At 36.2% G+C, this 22,555-nt stretch overlaps 1 protein-coding gene across 5 annotated transcripts in view; it reads right to left on the reverse strand.

The window, feature by feature from the left end:
* CAPS2 (calcyphosine 2) overlaps positions 1-22,555 on the reverse strand; it is a 46,576-nt gene that overhangs the window by 18,021 nt on the left and 6,000 nt on the right. For 2 of the 5 annotated variants that reach the window (XM_047787212.1, XM_047787214.1), the window contains 9 exons: positions 21,667-21,716; positions 20,054-20,099; positions 18,212-18,388; positions 14,144-14,266; positions 11,950-12,017; positions 8,487-8,606; positions 2,041-2,115; positions 291-386; positions 109-202 (listed from right to left, as the gene is read on the reverse strand). In XM_047787212.1, the coding sequence (XP_047643168.1) occupies positions 109-202; positions 291-386; positions 2,041-2,115; positions 8,487-8,606; positions 11,950-12,017; positions 14,144-14,266; positions 18,212-18,388; positions 20,054-20,099; positions 21,667-21,716 (849 nt within the window). The remainder of the gene's footprint in view (positions 1-108; positions 203-290; positions 387-2,040; positions 2,116-8,486; positions 8,607-11,949; positions 12,018-14,143; positions 14,267-18,211; positions 18,389-20,053; positions 20,100-21,666; positions 21,717-22,555) is intronic. The other 3 variants (XM_047787215.1, XM_047787217.1, XM_047787216.1) reach the window with 3 other exon arrangements.

A 22,555-nucleotide genomic window follows, 5' to 3' on the forward strand; every position in this document is an offset into this window, starting at 1 on the left:
GGAGAGAAAATAAAGTGGAAACTAGAAACTCTGCCCCTCCAGTCCCACAGGAGCCCTCAAAATCCAATACCAGTTAGTATAACATACACACATATACACTCAACTTACAATATAAAAATCACCAAGTTGGTATTGTTTTCCTTTTCTTCGTCCATGCTGATGACAATAAATGCTCTTCTGAATAAAAGGAAGCACATTTGTTCTAGGAGTTAAATAACAAAAATGTGAAGTTATTCAGCTTCTCTGGGAAGTAATCATTTTGAGAATTTTAACAATGTTTGATGGCATACCTATTTTTCCCAAATTGCCGATACTCATAAATTGTAAGGGACTGGTCATGAGTGAAAAAGAACCCAACCAGCTCTCTGCAGGCATCATGTCCATTTCTAGTAAGACAGAAAAATATCAAAGATTTTCAAATAGAACACTTTTAATATTTAATAATAAACAGATTGTTTATGTCAGAGAGGGATTGCATAGAGTTCCCATTGTGGCTCACTGGGTTAAGGACCTGACATTGTCTCTGTGAGGATGTGGTTCAATCCCCGGCTTTGCTCAGTGGGTTAATGACCTGGCACTGCTGCTAGTTGCGGCATAGGTCGCAGGTGAGGCTCAGATCTGGCTTGCCATGCCTGTGGTGTAGGCCTGCAGCTCTGATTCAACCCCTACCTCAGAACTACCATATGCTGTAAGTGCAGCTGTAAAAAGAAAAAAAAGGAATTGTGTGACTCGCTCAAATGTGTGGCATTGGGCAAGAGTTATGGGAAACCACAGGGAAAACATGACAGAGCTTGCTTAAGTGTCAACTTAAGTCATATTTGGATGGAGAAAAGAGCTTTATCTTATACAGATAGGAATATAGAAAAATTACAATGTGGATTACTAATTTGGCATAGATTTTTAAGATAAAGTGAAAGACATTTACAAAAATGTTGAGTCTGCATAAAGCCACCCCAGGATAGATATACATTTATTATCTTGGACATGGAAAATTTGAAATCACTGAACAATATGATAATTTACCTTCAATATGCATAAGGAGCATCAAGTAGCATTATGTATTACTAGAAGTTTTTGTAAGACTGAGATAACAGTTTTAAGAATCATCTTCCTTGTCACTTTACTACATCTACCAATAATATACTATTAATTTAAATTATTAAAATAAAACTAACAAAAGTAGCTTACATAAAGGTTAATTTTTAAATAGTTTAGAATACCTCTAGCAGTAATATATATCCTTAAAAAAATCACTTTTAAATTTCTTTTTGAAAGATATTTTTTTTTCTTTTCGTCTTTTTGCCATTTCTTGGGCTGCTCTCATGGCACATGGAGGTTCCCAGGCTAAAGGTCTAATCGGAGCTGTAGCTGCCGTCCTAAGCCAGAGCCACAGCACCGCGGGATCCGAGCTGCATCTGCAACCTACACCACAGCTCACGGCAAAGCTGGATCCTTAACCCACTGAGCAAGGCCAGGGATCAAACCTGCAACTTCATGATTCCTAGTCGGATTCATTAACCACTGTGCCATGACGGGAATTCCTGAAAGACATTTTAAAATCACATTTTAAATAACTTTTTTTTTTTAAGGCTTTTTAGGGCCATACCCATAGCATATGGAAGTTCCCAGGCTAGGGGTCAAATTTTCAAAAGCTGCTGGCCTATGCCACAGCCACAGCAATGTGGGATCCAAGCCATGTCTGAAACCTACACCAGAGCTCATAGCAATGCCGGATCCCCATCCTGCTGAGAGAGGCCAGGGATAGAACCTACATCTTCATAGATACTAGTCAGATTCATCTCTGCTGCACCACAATGGGAACTCCAATAACTTCTAATTTAAATGCTTTTCTTTTAGATTCACATGTCCCATAATTTTTGTCACAGATTAATATATATTACCTAAAGATGTTTGTGCTAAATTCATATTTTTCACTTAAATGTGACAAATTTAACTAATTCCATTATTGCTATTTCTATTTGAAAGGAAAATACCTTTTAATAATCACAGGATTAAAAAGCTTAATAAAATCACAATTACCTTGATATGATTCTACCATCAAATTGTACTTTATGAGAAAGCATATTTTCAGTTAAGGTAGACTGGGTTCTTATTCTGTGGAGAAATACAAACAGTCAATAATTATTTCTAATTTATCTCTATTGGATGTAAATGATAAAAGCACCTCCAAAAGTTATGTTAATATCTTGAAGTGCACATATTAGATAAGATGAAGATATAAACCTCTTTTTTCCCAGATTGCTAGTTGTAGCACAGAAGAAAAATAATCCTGAGCTATGGGACATAACACATGAATGGCTTTTATGTTAGAACGTATAGTACCAGACTGCTACAAAAGCCAGTACAGAACAGAGACAGCACATTTGTGCCTAGAACTATTGCAGGACTACCCATTTCTAACCCATTTCTCCTTTGCCTCTCCCCCACCACAGAATTTGCTTTCTTTTGTCCTGATGAGACAGTGGCTTGGGAAGAGTTCCTGGCCCTGGACGTGGCAGGGATGTGAAGGTAGGAGCCACTATAGCCAGCAGGCCACAGTGTTGGAGAGGCCAACAAGATCCCAGAGAAGCTTGCCCAGAGCTGCACCTCCCTGGCCACGGAGCTGACGCCAACCACTGCCTACCTCCAAGCAGCTGGTTGAATAAGGAAAATAAATCCTGACTTGTTTAAGCCCCTATCAGTCAGGTTTTCAGTTATGGGTCTCTGAAAGCATTCTTTGCCAAAACAGACTAGAGAGGGAGAGTCCTGGATGAGACTCCAGTTTTGGCCACAGTTCCCACTGTGAGGCCTCCAATCAGTTATTTAATCTTTATGGCCTTTAGATAGCATTGAACCATCTCACAAAGACTGCCAGTCCTGGAGTTCTCTTTAAGAATATGAAGCAGGAGTTCCCGTCCTGGCGCAGTGGTTAACGAATCCGACTAGGAACCATGAGGTTGCGGGTTCGGTCCCTGCCCTTGCTCAGTGGGTTAACGATCCGGCGTTGCCGTGAGCTGTGGGGTAGGTTGCAGACGCGGCTCGGATCCTGCGTTGCTGTGGCTCTGGCGTAGGCCAGTGGCTACAGCTCCGATTCAACCCCTAGCCTGGGAATCTCCATATGCCGCGGGAGCGGCCCAAAAAATAGCAGCAACAACAACAGACAAAAGACAAAAAAAAAGAATATGAAGCAAAATCCAGTGACACACACTTTGACACCCTACTACCAACAAATCTCCTTTTTACTAAGAGATCTGAAGATTCAGTGATAGCTCTTAATTCCCTTTCTAAGTAATTTTATGATATTCCCATAAAACTGCAGATATAATGAAATAGCAATAATGTAAACAGTAAGTGTGTAGCTTACTGAGATCTTGAAAAGTTATATCTCTATAAAATCTAGTTGTCTATGAAAGGTAAGCAGGATACAGCAAACAAGAACCTGTAAACCAATAGAGAGTTTGCAGACACAGAGTGAAGCCATGAAAGCTTGGTCATCTCAACTCAGTTCAATCCATTGGTAGTAATGTGTTTATTGAATGCCCACTATGAGCCTGAAATAATTCTAAGTGCTAAGAAAATAAAAGCAATAATAATAATAAGTACTATTTATTAAGAACTTTGTAGATACTAGTCTGTGTGAAAATCATTTTAATGTGTATTGGTTCATTTAATGGTTTTAGTAACTCTATGAAGGAAGTACTATTATTCCCATTCTATAATTAAATTTTACATTTACACAGCACATGGCAAAACCAAAAAAAAAAATTGCTCAACCATTACATTATGTTGCTTCTCTAAAGTAAATAGAACTCAGGGAGTTCCCCATTGGTCTAGCAGTTAAGAAACCAGTGTTGTCATTGCTATGGCTCAGGTTTAGTTCCCAGCCTGGGAACTTCCACATGCCATGTGCATGGCAAAAAAAAAAAAAAGTAGACAGAATTCAGAATGAAGTAATAGCTTCAAGCAGTCTACAGTCTTCTTGGAAAGATAAAAGAATTAAAGAGGCATTTATATTATAAAATGGAAAGTTCCATGTTGGGGTTTTGGGTATCCAATGAGTAGCACGAATATTTCTCCAAGTTCTCCAGTAGAGGAATAAGGATCAAGCAGATGAAGATCCACACAGGAATATTACTATTGATAGAGCTGCTGAAAGCCATGGCTTAGAAATGCAGCAACCACAAGCTAAGTCCTTAACACTAGAATTAAACAGACTAACCGTCTCGTTCCCACTGGGGAGGTACCCTCTAAAACTTAATGCACTTCTGCAGACAGCTCCCAAGGCAGAGAGAGGGGGAGGGTTGCACGACACATGCCAATTCCTGCTTCTCACCCCTCCTTCTCTGGCAATAGGGAGGAAGGGAAGTGAAGTCCATAAATTCAATCATTCTAATCAATACCCCCTAGGATTTTTCACAGAACTAGACTAGCTAAATCTAAAATTTGTACTGAAGGCGAAAGGGCCAAGAATGCCAAGATGCTATTAAAGCTAAACAAGCTTCAGGTATTTAATACATAACAAGACTAATTAAGACAGGATAATATTGGTGCAGGGATGTATCTCAAGTAGATGAGACTGAAAAAAGCCTAGAAACAAACCATGCCCCAGAATAGCCAAAGACATCCTGAAAAAGAAAAATGGAGCTGGAGGAATCAGGCTCCCAGACTATACTACAAAGCAACAGTCGTCAAAACTGCATGGTACTGGCACAAAGACAGACATATAGATCAGTGGAACAGGATAGAAAGCCCAGAATTAAACCCATGCACTTACAGCCAACTAATCTATGACAAAGGAAGCAAGACTATACAATGGAGAAAGGACAGCTTGTTCAATAAGTGGTGCTGGGAAAACTGGACAGCCATATGGAAAAGAATGAAATTAGAACACTCCCTAACACCATACACAAAAATAAACTCCAAATGGATTAAAGACCTAGATATAAGACCAGACACTTTCAAACTCCTAGAGGAAAACATAGGCCAAACACTCTCTGACATAAACGACAGCAACATCTTCTCAGATCCACCTATCAGAGTATTGACAATTAAAAGAAAAATAAACAAATGGGACCTACTCAAACTCCAAAGTTTCTGCACAGCTAAGGAAACCCTAAACAACATGAAAAGACAACTCACAGAATGGGAGAAAATCTTTGCAAATGAATCGACTGACAAGGGATTAATCTCCAAAATTTATAAACAACTTCTGCAGCTCCATACCAAAAAAACAAACAACCCCATCAAAAAATGGGCAGAAGATCTAAACAGACAGTTCTCCAAAAAAGACATACAGATGACCAAGAAACACATGAAAAGATGTTCAGCATCACTCATTATTAGAGAAATGCAAATCAAAACCATGATGAGGTACCACCTTACACCAGCCAGAATGGCCATCATCCAAAAGTCTACAAACAATAAGTGCTGGAGAGGGTGTGGAGAAAAAGGAACCCTAGTACACTGTTGGTGGGATTGTAAATTGGTGCAACCTCTGTGGAAAGCGGTATGGAGATTCCTTAGAAAACTCAAAATAGAACTCCCATTTGACCCAGCAGTCCCACTCCTGGGCATCTATCCAGAGAAAACCACGACTCGCAAAGACACATGTACTCCAATGTTCATTGCAGCACTATTTACAATAGCCAAGACATGGAAACAACCTAAATGTGCATCGACAGAGGAGTGGATCAAGAAGATGTGGTACATATACACAATGGAATATTACTCAGCCATCAAAAAGAACGAAATACCAGCATTTTTAGCAACATGAATGGACCTAGAAACTATCATGCTAAGTGAAGTCAGCCATACAATGAGACACTAAAATCAAATGCTTTCACTGACACGTGGAATCTGAAAAAAGGACAGACTGAACTTCTTTGCAGAACAGATGCTGACTCATAGACATTAAAAAACTTATGGTCTCCGGAGGAGACAGTTTGGGAGGTGGGGGGATGTGCTTGGGCTGTGGGATGGAAATCCTGTGAAATCAGATTGTTACGATCATTATACAACTACAGATGTGATAAATTCATTTGAGTAATAAAAAAATGCATGTATAACAACTTTATATATGACATTAGTGGTGTTACAAGTCAGAAAGATAATGACTTGGTGGTAGGGAGAGATTTTGTAAAGAAGACACAAAGGACACTAACAATAAATGGAAAGACAGGTAAACTGATCTACAATAAATTTAGGAACTCTTGTTCATCAAAAAACATGATCAAGGGAATGAAAAGGTGGCCACAGGGTAGAAAAAGATATTTCCAGCAAATAAAGCTGAAAAAGGACTCATAACTGGAATATATAAATAAGTTCCACAAATCAAGATGAAAAAGATAACCCAATAGATTTGAAGGGAAATTTCCTATAGGAGGATTTCCAGATGACTGATACACATGTGCAAAAGTCATCAACGTCATTACTCCCCAGTGAAATGTAAGTGAAAATCACCAATACATACCCATGGGAAGAAGTAAAATGAAAAATATAGACAGTTCCCAGCATTGGCAAAGATATGGTGCCACTAGCACCCTCTTGCTGCTACTGGTGTGTGTTTTAATTGCAGCAGCCACTTTGGAAAACTATTTGGCAGTATTTTTCAAAGCTGAACATATGCAAACTAAATGGGCCAGCGATTCCACTCCTAAGTGAGTACTGAGCAGAAATGAATACATATGTTCACCAAAAGGCATGCACAAAAGTTCATGGCAACACTCTTCATAAATTGCCAAATGTCCACCAACAGGTGTGAATAAATAAACTGTGGTATATTTATACAATGAAATGCTGTACAGCAATGAGTATAAAGGACAACTACAAATAGTAACACGGATAAAACTCAAACATAATATTGAGCAAAAGAGCCAGACACAGAGTCCAAATTCTGTGATTTCATATAAGTTTATAACCAGGCAGTTATGACTATAGGACTTCAGGACAGAGAGGGTAGGGGAAGTGGAGAGTGACTGGGAGGCAACACATGGGGCAGGGGAGGGGATGGTTCTGGGGTAACATTCTATTTCTTGGTCTAGGAACTTGGTACACAAATTATTGTTCAGCTTGTGAAAACTCCTATGCTGTACATTTACATGTACACTTCGTGAATGAATGTTTTATTTCAACAAAAGTTTACTTTAAGAAAGAGAAGTTTAGATATATTGTAGCTGAATGATGGACTTCCAAAGAGATTTATATCCTAATCCTCAGAACCTATAATTAGTGAATTCACATAAGAGGGGCTTTGCAAATATGATTAAGTTAAGGGTCTGGAGATGAGGAGAATAACCAGGATTATCCAGGTAGGTTCTATGCAATTGCAAGTGTCTTTATAAGAGGAAAGCAGAAGGATATAGAACTATAGAAGAGGAGCATTCGAGTGATCTAAGAAAGACTTGACCAGCCACTGATAGCCTTAAAAAACCAAGAAGGAGTTTCCATCATGGCACATCAGAAATGAAGCCAACTAGGAACCATGAAATTGTGGATTCAATTCCTGGCCTCGCTCAATGGGTTAAGGATCCAGTGTTGCCATGAGTCATGGTGTAGGTCAAAGATGAAGCTTGGATCCTGTGTTGCTATGGCTGTGGTATAGGCTAGCGGCTATATCTCCAATTCCACCCCTGGCCTGGGAACCTCCATGTGATGCATGAGTGCATGTGGGCTAAAACAAAACAAAACAAAGCCAAGGAATAAAGGCAAAGAAATGAATTCTTCCCTGAGGCCTCCAGAAGGAATGCAGCCCTGGCAACACCTTGATTTAGGCTTCTGACCTCCCTCTAGAACTGTAAGAGAATAAATTTGCCTTGTTTTAAAATAAAACACCTGTTTGTGATCATTTGCAATAGGAAATTATCAATAGGAAATTAATACATGATACCTTCAAATATTTAAAGGTATGAAAAAAAAGGCTTCCAAAAAATAAGAAACAAAAAAAATAGAGTTATAAGAAAGAACTGTCTAACAATTACAGAAGTCTAAAAATATAAAAAACTGCTACAGCAACTGGTGGGTTTTTATTCTATTAAGTCTGAGGCTAGATGTTAACTGTCAGTGAAGTCGCTGAAAAATTTCATTGGACTGTACTAGTGGACTGTAAAAGTCCATATCGAACCAAAGATTTTAGGAGGTTTAAAAGGCAAAAATAAGAACTTTTAAACTATACTAATTTTGAATATATTATGTCAGTGAAATTCAGCCAGTATATATTGTGCACAAATAAATGTCTCAATTACTATATTAGGTATTTTCACATATATTATCACCTAAGATTCTTGTTTTCATTTTTAAATTATAAGTAGAAGATCTGGAGGGCAAAATTTACTCCAGTATCTTAACTGAACTCCAAATATTCCACCTCCATTTATATAGAAAAAAGCAAAAACATGCAGAAAAACTTTTCAGTTAGACTCAAAAGTACATTTAAAAATACATTTATAACATATTACGTCCTCAGTTTAATATAAGTAAAATCTTCTTACTTTGTTTCATGTAGTGTTCTTTTCCTAAATCGAATAGGTGCCATCTTTGAATCTGGAAGGATATGAGCAATTTCTTGTTTCTCAGTGGTTAAATTTTGCTCTGGATCACTGATTACAGCCCTATTAGGAATATACAAAATCTGACAATTAAATGTTATAATGCATTTCTCTAGCATTCATATATTTATAAGCAATTGGAAAACTCAAAGACAAATGCCAATATATGCTACTGGTAGAATTATATATTTTTCAGATATTGAATTAATAAATTTAATAATTAAAAAACACTGGCCAGGAGTTCCCATCGTAGTGCAGTGGTTAACGAATCTGACTGGGAACCATGAGGTTGCGGGTTCGATTCCTGGCCTTGCTCAGTGGGTTAAGGATCCGGCGTTGTCGTGAGCTGTGGTGTGGGTCACAGACGTGGCTCAGATCCCATGTTGCTGTGGCTCTGGCATAGGCCAGTGGCTACAGCTCCAATTCAACCCCTATCCTGGGAACCTCCATGTGCCACGGGAGCGGCCCAAGAAAAGGCAAAAAGACAAAAAAAAAAGAAAAACACTGGCCATAAAAAATTGAATATTCCTGTCTCTTTTTCTACAAGTGTTACCTAAAAATAAACTGAAATTTTTGAGAGAACTCAGACCTTTAAGTCTTCCTCTTACTATTCTTTAAACAAAAAGATACTGTGCTGGTGACCTGTGAATAAAGACAAGAAGCAAAATAAGTAAGCAGTGGTATGGATTTCCAGGGAAAATGCATTCCAAGCAGAGCCGAAAATAAATGCAAAGCACCTGAGACAGAAGTGAACCTGGTATGTTACAGAACAAAGAGGAAGCCAGATGGTGGAGCCCGGTAAACAAGAGGGGAAAAAGTGGAAGAGGCATTCAGGATCTAACAGTGGGCAGATCACCTAGGGCTTGAAGAGACTGTATTCTTGGCTCCAACTTTTCAGCAATTCTGATCCATATCCTTGCCTTAGCCTCCATATAAATATAGTGTATTTTCCTACCCTTGGCTTTAACCTTAGCTGTTTAACTTCCTTTAGCAAGTTATATATAGTTAGATGGCTCTGCTGATCTCAGCTGAACTCTTGCCAAGTGTGGGCTGGTTGGGGATCTGCTCGTCTAGGTTAACCTTGGCTAAGTGTCCCAGCTGCATTTGTAGAAGTACTTTCTTCTTGAGACCAGTGGGTTGACCAATCTATGTTCTTCTTACAAAGATAGCAGAGGCACAAAAAGGCAAATGGAAACACATGATATTTCTTAAGGCTTAAACTCAGAATTAAGCCCATTGCTTTTGCTCATATATAACAAGCCAAAGTAAGCAAAAAGTTAGAACCATTCAGCCAGGCCTCGCCTGGGCAGCTGACCTAAAGATACATGAACTGTAATTAATGATTGCTGTTTTAAGCTACCAGGTTTGTGGTTATATATAATTAATACATAGGTCTTATAGATTTTAAACTGATTGAGATGGGAAATAACTGGAGGGTTTGATCTGGCTTGCCTTTCAGTGGACTCACTCTGGCTGCTGGGTTGAGAAGAGACCAATTAGGGCGAATGCAGATACAATGAGTCCAGTTAAAAAGTGGTTGAAATAATCCAGAAACAGAAGATGAACAGAGATGGTAGCAGCAGAAGGAATAAATTTATTTTGATGGGAAACCTGAGAGTGTTTGCTGACAAAGTGGGTATAGTATTTGAGTGAAGGAGAGGGATTTAAGGCATCACCAAGATTTTAGGCCCCTGAATTATTCGAAGAATGGGGTTGCCCTGCAAGAAAATTAAAGAGGATTTCGTCATGAGGGAAAGGAAGGAAAACAATTTGCAGGAACCCAGTTTGGAACAATTTTACTTTGGGATCTTCAATTAGAGAAGCATCAGCATGTAGACGGTTATTAAAGATGTGGTACCAGAGCAGATCACTTAGGAAGTTAATGTTTACAAGTCCAATAATTGAGCCCTGATGTTTTTCCACCTATAAAGACTGGAGAGACAAAGAGGAAGCAGGACAAGAGGCCGAAAACAGGGATGTAGGAGGAAAAACAAGCCAAGAGTGGGAAGCCAGAAAGCCAAGTGGGAAAAAGAAAAGCATTTCAAAGAGAACAAAGTCTTCAATCCAGACAGATGTTGCTGATGGGTAATGTAATTGAGAGTTAAGAAATCACCATTAGTCCAGCAATACGGATGTCACTCGCTACCTTTTTTTTTTTTTTTTCCTTTTTCTTTTTAGGGCTGTACCCTTAGCATGTGGAGGTTTCCAGGCTAGGGGTCCAATCAGAGCTACAGCTGCCAGCCTACACCACAGCCACAGCAACGCCAGATCCAAGCCACCTCTGCAACTTACAGCACAGCTCATGGCAATTCCAGATCCTTAACCCAATGAGCGAGGCCAGGCATTTGAACCTGCAACCTCATGGTTGTTTTCGCTGCATCATGGCAGGAATTCCTCATTTGTTATCTTATGAAGAAACACTGTAGTGGCATTTGGCAGGTAGAGGAAAACATAGAGTCCATGAGATAAAAGAAGGAAATACATTGAAGACTATAAGGAAAATTAATTGTTTCAAAGAATTAACCAAAAGACATGCATGCAGACTATCATTCTTTCTCTCTGCCACTTAACTAAACAATTTTTTTTAAGTCTTACTTCTTTCTTGAAGACTTTTGAGACTATTCCAGCTTCCTCTGAAATCCAACAATATATACGTATTCACAAAATTGAGCACAGTAGGTATCAAAACTTCATATAGTTTTCTAAGGGTTGTGAAATTTTAGGTTTTAAAATTCTTAACAGTCCCACAGCTCTCAAACCATGCACTAAGTCAAACTGGGGTGTCACAGGGAACTCAAAGGGACACCAGGGATATTTTTAATTTTTGAGGGAAATGGTGACACTTCATGTTTGTTCGCTATCACAGAAAGTACTAGCTCAAGATAATTCACAGTTTCAACAAAATATGCTACACTCCTTCAATGACATTACGTCTTTGCAAAGCTGTCCTTTCTATAATTGCTATGATTAAAAGCAAGTGCCATGTGGAATAGAAAGTGAGGGTGGCAGCATCCTACACATTCTAAGGTTTGAGAGATTGTGCAGCACCCAAGAAGTGCATACATCTCATTAGTAAATAACTACACCTATTTCAGAATGAAATTAAAATATATTTTCTTTCGATTTATGTGTATGATTTTTTCTGATGACCACTAATTTGTTGAGAAGTAAATGTTTACTAAGATGTTTAGACAAAGATAATAAATAGAAATGCTGGCTAGATCTATCAGCCAAGGAGTCTGGTAAAAAAAATTACTAAAACACTGCAAGTGCAGTGAACAGAGAAAGTCTGGAAATCTCTGAGCTCACCACTTGTTGACTGACCAAAGATATGGGTATCATGTATTAAAAAAGAAATTTGATGAATAATTTCTGAATGGATTTCTATTATGATTTATTCTCTTACCTGGATAAGTGGTCTAGCATCACTTGCTCTGCAACAGTCTGTTTCTTCTTCTCTGCAGCCACAACTTCCTGAGAAGAGAAAATAAAATGTCATTGTCCATATAGAAGAACAATGTTATAGTTAATGCAAGAGTCCTAAAACATAAAGTAAACAATTCCAATTTCTTTCTTAAATATAGATTACTGTATCCATAATCAATAAATCTAAAGTCCAACTTTTTAACCTAAAAATACATTTATTTCCTAAAAAGTAATGCACTTAAATTTTGGTAGGAATCATTGGAGATTTCCATATCAGCCAGATGATGGATGTAAAACCCAGAAGCAAGCCAAAGAGGTGAGATTAATGAATATAGAGACCATGCAGAAAGCCCACCTTGGGTGTTGACATTTATGGTGGCTTATACTTTGGAGGAAAGGTTAGAAACACCCTCAAGCACAATGATTTAGTGGCCTGTGTAAACAGAAAGCAGATTAGAAGCAGAAGTCACATAGAGGCAAAGGAGCTAACACTAAAAAAATGACAAAATAGAAGAGATGGACCTAAAAACCATAGGTTCACTTCTTTTGTTCATTTAGTTAAAAACTAACTACATTTCCACCTACATTTTAAAAATACATTGGTACTAATTTCAGATGCATTCAAAGTTTACTCACATAAACTTTTCCTTTCAAAAACTGATAAATGAGTGCTACCACAATGGAGTAAAATGTGCTTTATGGTGAATTCAGATGTGATGCCACTAAGAAAGTAATTGTGGAGTTCCCGTCATGGCACAGTGGTTAACGAATCCGACTAGGAACCATGAGGTTGCGGGTTCGGTCCCTGCCCTTGCTCAGTGGGTTAAGGATCCAGTGTTGCCGTGAGCTGTGGTGTAGGTTGCAGACGTGGCTCGGATCCTGCGTTGCTGTGGCTCTGGTGTAGGCCAGGGGCTACAGCTCCGATTAGACCCCTAGCCTGGGAACCTCCATATGCCGCGGGAGCGGCCCAAAGAAATAGCAAAAAGACAAAAAAAAAAAAAAAAAAAAAAGAAAAAAAGAAAGTAATTGTAAGGAAAAGAAATCCACTAACACCCAGCTGGCTTTGGATTACACCAAGAATAGAACCCAACGGGCCTTGAATATTTGTAACGTCCATTCAAGTAAAACTAAAGAAATATATCCAAATAAGCCTTATCTGGGACAAAACTTTGCCCTATAAAGTAGGGTTTTGTTTTGTTTTGTTTTTTAGGATAATCCTGGTAATACTTCTTATTTTATTAAGCATAAATACCTAAATAATAATAGGCATAGAAAATAATGTGTATATGATTTTAGTAAAAGAACATAATTACCAACTTGGGACAGCCACAGAAAATCAGTCCAACTGGTTCAAAGATTGATCACACATTGCTCTCAATTCAGAATGTACTTATTTTGGATGACTCCAAATAAAATCTATTTTTAATTTCTCCTCAAAGATAGTGATAATGTAACTAGCTAAATCCATATTGATTTATTATTATTTAGGCCAATTAAGGCAGAATTTTTTCAATGTTTGAGCCAATACACACTGATATTCCATCAATTTATGATAGGTGTGCCTAAGATATTAATCACCGGGGGCAGGGTGTCTAGGTAACCAGTAGACTCCAACTCCATGCAGCTTGGTCTACTTGCCCCAGGACACTATAGAAGTGTTATAATCATTTATATATACAAGAACTGATCTAAGCCAATACTTATTAGACAATCTCAATTGATTTTGTAAAAGACTTAAAGTTAATACTGAGAACCTAGAGCTTTGCTTCCCTTTTCCTAAAGAAAAATTACTTTATCCCTACCCTTTTTCTTAGTTGGCCTGAATTTCTCTAGTTCTATATCTAATGACTTTCAAAAAAAAAAAGTCTGGCTACATCTTTGTGGGGGAAGGGGTGATGCCAGAGAAGCCCACAGTCATAAATACTGGCCTTTAACATTTTGAACAACATAAACTTAATTTTTACAAACTCCCAAAGATGCAAAATGATTTTCCCGCATTTAACATACCGAACAAATGTCAATCCATGGTAAGAGCGAGCACTCAATTTGCATATTAATGAATCACCTCAATCCAAATTCAGTTGCAATTATTTATTCAATTTTAAGTCTGTAAAATCTCGAAGGGCAAATTATCTTAACGGCTTATCAAATAAGTAGAAATACCAGTAACATACGGCGTCAGATTTTCTTGTAGTCCGTTGTGCAGTATAAGGGTTGTCTGCATAACCGTGCTGTAGGAGGGCTTTCCTGTCCAGAGTTGTAAGATCATCCACAATGGCTTCTGCATCTTGTATACACTATACATGAAAGCAACAAGTGAACCCTCATACATATACTTAGAATATTTGTTTTTAATAAAATAAAGGATAGGAGTTCCTGTCATGACTCAGCGGAAATGAATCTGACTAGCATCCATGAGGACACAGGTTAGATCCCTGGCCTCGTGCAGTGGGTTAAGGATCTGGCGTTGTGTGAGCTGTGGTGTAGGCCAGCAGCCACAGCTCCGATTTGACCCCTAGCCTGGAAACCTCCATATGCCATGGGTGTGACCCTAAAAAACAAACAAAAAAAGTAAAATGAAATAAAATAAAGGATAAAATTATCACTGTATACGTAAGACTAGGAGCACAAGCTCTGACAATGAGACAGTCTGTTTGAATTTATCTCTCCCACTTTCTAGCTAGATGACCTCTCTATACCTCCATTTACTCATAGATAGAATAGGAATTAATATTAGTATTTACTTCACACACAAAAAATGATTAAATGAGATGATACATGTCCAACACTTATAAAAGTACTGACATACAGTAAGCATTAGATTAAAAGGAACAACTAAGATAACTGTCCATTTGAGAATGTAAAGTTAATAACTGTGGGCTTCTCACTTCTTTATAAAATTAAATTCACATGTACTAATAGAAACAGTGTATCCTTTCAGACTGTTAAAATCAAACACAAAGACCAGTATTGAAAATTCCTTGAGCAGACAATACCAGTTTAGTCATACAAGCAAAGCTTAATTTAGCTTATTTTGCAAGACAAGTGAGCCTAACTTGACTAGGATCACTTCCTGCTTCCTGGAAATCATAAGCAAAACTTAAACTGTTCCCCAAAATTGATATGAGGTAACCACGAGTCAATCCCCTATCATTTAAAAAAAATTCTAATATAACCAATCAATGTGAAGAATAAACAGTCACTGCCTCCTCATTCCATCATCTGCTTTATAAAAATTTATCCCTGAGTCTTATTCCACATTTGATTTGAGTGCTCCGAACTTTACAAACTGTCTTTTTGTTGTGTGCACAACTGACTTTTAGTAATTACTGTTTCAATGATTTACTGGTTTTACTTCTGATATTCCTGAACTTTTAATAAGGATTCTAAAGAGATAAACACTACATTTTTCTCTGACTATAAGATGTGCCTACATGACCTTAACAAAAAATAGGACAGCAACTTGTCAAAAACTTAATAGATTTCAAGAGTTTCCCCCATAGGGCTTGTTTTTGCTCTAGGTCTTCCTTGAAAGGTTACACTCCTTCATACTCTTCTCTTCTGAAGACCTTGGATTGCTACATGAAACTTTATTATACATTTGTTTAGGATTTGTTGCCCACCTCTCCTGCTATAAGTTCTCTGAGGGCAGGAATCTTGTCTGTCTTTTATTGCAGCATGCTTGGTACCAGAACAGAAGCACATATAGTGAGCACTTAATATTTATTCAATGAATGAATAATAAATCTTGTTTCTATACTATTGGGAAATAAATTTATGAGTATATCTTACAATTTTATTTACCCACTAATATCTCTTTTTCCTAAATAGTGATTTATTTTAACAGTCACCAAAAAGATGTTTAGCATTATATACAGTAACTATAAAAGGTTAACACATATGTTTTACTATAAGCCAAGTTCTGCATTATGCGTAGGCTGGAAAAACTTTCCAAAGCACTTTATTTTGTTTCAGCTTGTTTGTAATCTTGTACAAAAGGGAAACAGTGACATTTCCACTTGGTAATTCACATTTCATCTCCCCAAATCAGACTTCACTGTGGTCTTTTCCACTCCAGTTAATGACAAGTCCACCCTTCCAGTTGCTCAGCTCAAAAGCCCTAAGAGTCATTTTTCAGCTTTCCTTTCTCTGAATCCTACAATCAATCCATCACCAAATATTCTTAGCCCTACCTTCAGAATCTATCTAGAAACTGATTTATTATGACCACTTCTTATCCAAGCCTTCTGCAACCACCTGGGTCCAAGCAAGCATCTTCATCTCTTTCCTGCGATACTGTGATAGCCTCCTCAATAAAACATGTGTGTGTGTGTGTGTGTGTGTGTGTGTGTGTGTGTGTGTGTACACACACACAAAGTTTACATTTTAGGTAGTAAAACAATTTGACAATAAGAGATTCACCACCATACTAAATGTAAGGAAAGTTTAACACAAGACATTTGCCTTTAGAATCAAACAGAATGGAACTTTTATTTTACTGTTTGACATTATCAATTGACTGATGAATCAGCCTGATTAGTTAGTAGCTATGGCCTTTAGTTACTATCTTGGATTCTAAATATATCTAACTTTAGCTCTTCTTTTTCAACGAAGAGAATCAGTTTACATGTGGGCTCCCTCCTTTAAAGAGAGGCTTATATTTCTGGGGCCTCTTCTATTTCCAGAGACTACTATTAGTGTTAATTCATGTAATTATAATAGGATTTACTAACAGCACACTTATATAGCGGTTTTGGTTCTAATAATGGGGTGTGTGTATATATATATATCAGATAAATTGCTTAAACCCCTTAAGTACAAGATTATTATATATGGAATATATAGGAACTAGGGCTTTTTTGCAAGACTATCAAAAATTTTTAAACTTTTAACATGTAGGTTAAATGTAGGTTAAAAAATCAAAGAAATAAAATTGGATCTTCTCTAGAAGAAAATATGCAAATATTGGCTTTTATTTATAAAACCCTTAATTCACACTATGCAACTATTTACTAATCATATAGGAAGATTTGCAAACAATACTGTCCTCTCTTAAACCAAAAGTTAAGCAAGTGTCCTCATTTGGACTTGTGTTCAGTTCAAGGTCATCAAATGTTTACTTTAAAACTATTTTTATGTGGCAAATAAAGCATGCACTTATAGAAACCTTTGTTCTTTCTATTTTTCTAACATTATTACAGTGATCTAAATATCACATGATAGATCCTACAAATAATGGCTAGATGCTAAACAGTTTTGAAATTATTCTATATGTTATGACAGACATTAAAATATTATATTTATGTGCATCTATTTGGATCTGGAAAATTTGTTTTAAAATAAAAGACCAAATAATCCCATAATTTTTTTTACTCTTTCAGCTAAACACCATGTGATTTAGTTAGTTCTAGATAATTCCTACATGGATTAGAAAAAAATAGCTGATATGCCCTATCTACTTATAATTTATCCTTTTTTTTTTTAACCTACAGGAAAATGCTAAGCAAATACAACCATAAAATGTCTGTGAAAATAAACTGTTCTCATTAAAAAGTAAGTGATAAAGAATTGTATCAAGAAGTGCTCTTTTCTTGATGGTCAGTAGTATCATAAACTATGTTTTCAAGCTTTCTTTCTAAAATTCAAGATTGACTTTTCCGGTATGCTTGTGGAAAGCCATTCAATGTACTACATTTAATTTGCTCTTATATTTGCTATTGGTGAACCTACACCTAATTAATATAATATTAAATGAAAATATAACAATTTCAGCAATTTGTGATACTAAATTATTATCCAAAATGAGATAGAAGACAATCATAGGATGATGACAGTTTTAGAATAAAACAGAGTCACTTTTAAGTCTGAAACTACTTTTCAACTTTAAAGTTTAGCCTGTGAGACCAACAAAGTTCAAAACAGCTACACCAAAGACAGTTATATAATACTATCTTATTTCCAACCCAAGGCATGTGAAAAATTATTAATAAAGGTGATTAGGTCAGATGACTAGAGTTTTCACATCTGAAAATGGTGATAATAACCAATTAGGGTTGTTATGCAGAATAAACTTGTTAATGTAAGTCAAATACTTAAAATAGCCTTTGGCACACAGAAATAAATATTAAATATTATACTTTATCATGAATAACAGCAAAACATATCAGACATAAAGATGTTTCCATAATATGGGTACTGTTTTCTTTAAATTTCATTACAATTTTATAAAGCCTCTATATTACCTTGCCATCTATTTTGTTTTTTACATTCTGTTGATGTGCGATGTTTGACTTAGTCTTTTCTGCATTTCTCTTACTATACTGCTTATATTCCTCTTTCATTTCAGTTTTATATTGCTGATTTTTTAGTTTATATTTTCCTGTTGGCGCTGGCAAATCCTCAGGTAGTATGTCCTGCTCCTAGAGGTAAAAAGAAAAACTATACTATATGCCAGAAAATATCAAAGTTATATTAATTTTCCTCATTAACATTAACTGGCTTACATTTTATCTTTACATTAATACCTAAGAAACTGACCACTATAATCTCTTTTCTAAAGAGAGGTCATACTTAAAACATTTAGCTGGAACAGCAGCACTGAACAATCAGAGCACACAGGGCTACTCAGAATGGGCCTGGCCTCAGACTCTAAGCCTGTGTCTTATTTCCCAGCTGGAGATCAGTGCTTGTTCTAAATTGCAGAGGAGAAAAAAAAAAAAAATGACTTTTCTTTCTTCTTAGGAGTAGACTTTTTATTCCTGCCTCAGAAAAACTCCATAACCCATCATATTTCCAGAACAGCCATGAGAACTGGAAATCACTCATACTGAGAAGCTCTGTTGCCATTTCAAGAATACTTAAAAATTCTACCTTCTGGTATTATTTGGTTCCCTGCCACATTTCCTTGGGATGAGCAGTAAGAGAACCAGTGAATAAGAGAAACTTAAAAGGAATAGTAGGCAAATATGTATTGTCCCAGAGAGGAACAGCTGCTCCAAAGGGAGTGTAATGCCAGTACAATGCTTAGAAAGTCTACACTCCAAGTCTACACCCAGAGGAGAAGGATGGGGCAAGGCTTCAGGGTGAAAACCATAGCATGATACCAATTAGGGTACTAGTCATATAATTTATCCAAAATAAGACTGAGAAGAACATGAATGGAAAAAGACTAACAAAGACAGAAAAGCAAGCCCTACTCGTAGAATATATAGTTACTTAGTCCCTAGTATCCTAGTAGCCTAAAGTATAAGTCAGTTTCCAAGAGACCAGTTTTATATTGTTAAGCTAGCAAGATCCAATCTAGATTTTCTGCCCTAATTTTCAAACACCAGAACTCTCTATTAGTATAAATCAATATGTTACCGATTTTATAAGACATTTTAAAAATACTATTCTTATGTGAAACAAAAATATAAAACAAAGTAAAATTATTTCATCAATAGTATTGTTTGGGATGTTAATATACATAATACTTCAGTTAACAACGTAGACTAAACATAGTGAAATTTCTGGGTTAAATACAGTGATAGATGCACACTATAATTCTGAAAGTTGGTAAATAAATACAAACCAGGTAATTTATTTATTTATTTATTTATTTATTTATTTATTTTGCTTTTTGCTTTCTGCTTTTTAGGGCTGCACTCATGTCATATGGAAGTTCCTAGGCTAGGGGTCGAATCAGAGCTATAGCGGCCGGCCTATACCACAGCCACAGCAGCAACAGATCCAAGCCGTGTCTGCAACCTACACCACAGCTCATGATAACACCGGATCCTGGACCCACTGAGTGGGGCAGAGATCAAACCCAAATCCTCATGGGGATACTAGTCAGATTCGTTTCCACTGCACCACAATGGGAACTCCAACCAGGTCATTTAGATGATGCTGAGTATATGGTATTTGACATGGTGGGACACAACCAAAAGCAGAAGATGAATTTGGTGGGTTAAAATGAATATGCACTATACTAAGTGGAATATATGAAAAATCATCATGAAAATAAAATTAAGTGACACTGATCACATGCTATCTGTAATATTGTGTTCAAATGTTTATTATATTAAATAACAAGTAAAAATTACCTCTTCATCAGAGTCAACAAGGCTTCCCAAATCAAGTCGTGGAACCCTGAAAGAAATAATCTATGCATCCTATAAATTTTTAAATGAGACTTTAATAGCTGCAAATCATATAAGCTACATCCTATATAAACAGGTACCCTGAAGCTAATAGTATGCTGGCTCCTACAGCTATGATAGGCTTTTGTTAAATGTTCAGTAAGTTTTTGAGCTGGTTATTAACACAGAATTATCAAAAATAAATTGTATAAACTTTTGATGAAATAAATTATATTAAAAACAAAGGTAATAAATACTCAAAAGCCATAATTTCTTAATGGCTTTACTATACTTCACTATTACTTGTGTTCTGGAAATTATTTATAGCTATTCTGAGTGGTAATATTGTGGTGGATCTCTTTCCCACTCTGTTCAGTGACAGCCTGAAATCAGCCACAGTGAGATTACTTAGACAGAAATGGGCAAATGCTATGAATTGGAACTTGATACATTATTCTGTTGATTTATGAAGCTGACACAAGTGGTAGAGAAAACATTAATAATGCATATTAAACTTAAAAGTACATCCTGTCTGTAACTATCAGATGGTAACAAAAAGCTGAGGAAATATTTTTCCAATGGTCAAAACTATTACTTGATTCCACAAATCACTCACTCATGTCACTCTACAGTAAATGAAAATATCAACCATTATTCACGTTGATTGATATTCTCATGTAAAATTTATAATATATTTAATTATATTTAGTTGTATTTAAATATTTGAATATATTTGATTATATTTAAATATATTTGATTATATTTAAATATATTTGATTTTATTATGATTAACAAGTAAAATTTATAATAAATTTATAGTATACTTTTAGAAAAACAGTTGTTATACTTTTTCCAGCACACAACTGATTGTCACCATATACTCAATACCTTGTATATGCACTTGCAACTTGCTCTATTCTTTGGATGAGCATACAAGCATCCATTTTGTGAAACCACATGAAACTGCTGATATTTGCCCATTTTTAATCTGTAAAAATGTCAATTTTCTATAGTTCAACCTAATACATAACTTTTTAATTTCTATTTTTCAAGAAGTCCTACAGTCTTACCTACTTGAAAGAATATGAAAATAATATTCTTCCAGTTTTTTTAAAAAATAAAATATGTAACAATCAACGGATTCTAGACCAAAAATAAAATCATTTAGTAAGATTGAGAAAATTGTCACATTCCTCAAGATAAGATTAAAGTACAGATACACCTCCCATTAAATTCATTTTGACTATCCCATTTATAAAACACAAGATTTTATATATTTCTTTAATAAAAGCTCTTATCTTAATTTTCTAAATAAACTAATATTTTAACTGTCAGAAAATTATAAAAATAATATTAACTAAAATTAAAAAACAAGAGTTAAGTATTACCTTAATTCTACCATCCTATCACAAGAGCTAGTTTAATTCTGACACAGTAATTTTCAGGCCATCCACATGCATATAAACTTTTCTGTGTTTCATAATCATACTCTATATATAATTTTCTTACTTTTTGTGTCAATATGTTATAAATATTTTACCCATTAAACATCTCAAATGTGAAGAAATGTTACTTACACAGGTAGGCAAGGATTCTCCATTGCCCATGATTTGGAGGTCCATCCTTGCTTTAATTAAAAAAAAAATAGAATCAGTATGCATATATCATTTATTTATAGTTTAAAAGGTAATGAGTCAAGGCAACAAGGCTAATTATAATTTTCCTCAGTCAACTTTATGTAAGAAATATTTAGTAAGTCCCTCCTGTGCTTGAGACACAGAAGCAGGATAATAACCTGCATAGGACTGTACCTACCCGGGGAAGACATTCATGCAAACAAACAATGTGGAAAATACGTGCTGAGACAGAGCAGCTGCATACCAACCTAGTCTAGAGAATTGAGGTGGTCTTTTCAGAAATAAAAAAGGAACCTTTAAATGGAGCTCTGAAGGATGAGTAGGAGTTAGCCAGATGGAGAGAGAAGGGAGAAAATTGCTCCAGCCCAGGCAAACAACTTGTGCTGCACAGGCCCACAGGCAAGAGTTGGCAGTAGGAAAGGGCTGAAATCCAGAGTGAGGAGGTGGTGGCCAGAGCTGTAACATTAGAGTACAAGTTAAAGAACTTGGGCCTTATCCTAAGGTAATGGGAAGACAGCATGGGACTTAAGAAAGTGACAGATATATACAGGTGTATGTTGGTAAATGTTCAATCTTCTTGCCAAAAAACTGTGCAAAGACTTGAAAATTACAATAAGCACAGCCACCATGGCATAAGAAATATATATGAGTCTTCAGGAAAGTTCAAGTTAATAAAAGCAGAAAATATTTCACCCATTAGCATTTATAGCTTACTTCTGAAATGTCACCTAATAGGTCATTTTTGTGATACTTAAATTATATTTACAACTAGGCTTCATCACTCTGACCATAAAAGAAAACAAATTCAGCTCAGTATCAATTTTAATAT

This window comes from Phacochoerus africanus, chromosome 7 (assembly GCF_016906955.1).
Source record: "Phacochoerus africanus isolate WHEZ1 chromosome 7, ROS_Pafr_v1, whole genome shotgun sequence".
Classification (NCBI taxonomy): domain Eukaryota; kingdom Metazoa; phylum Chordata; class Mammalia; order Artiodactyla; family Suidae; genus Phacochoerus; species Phacochoerus africanus.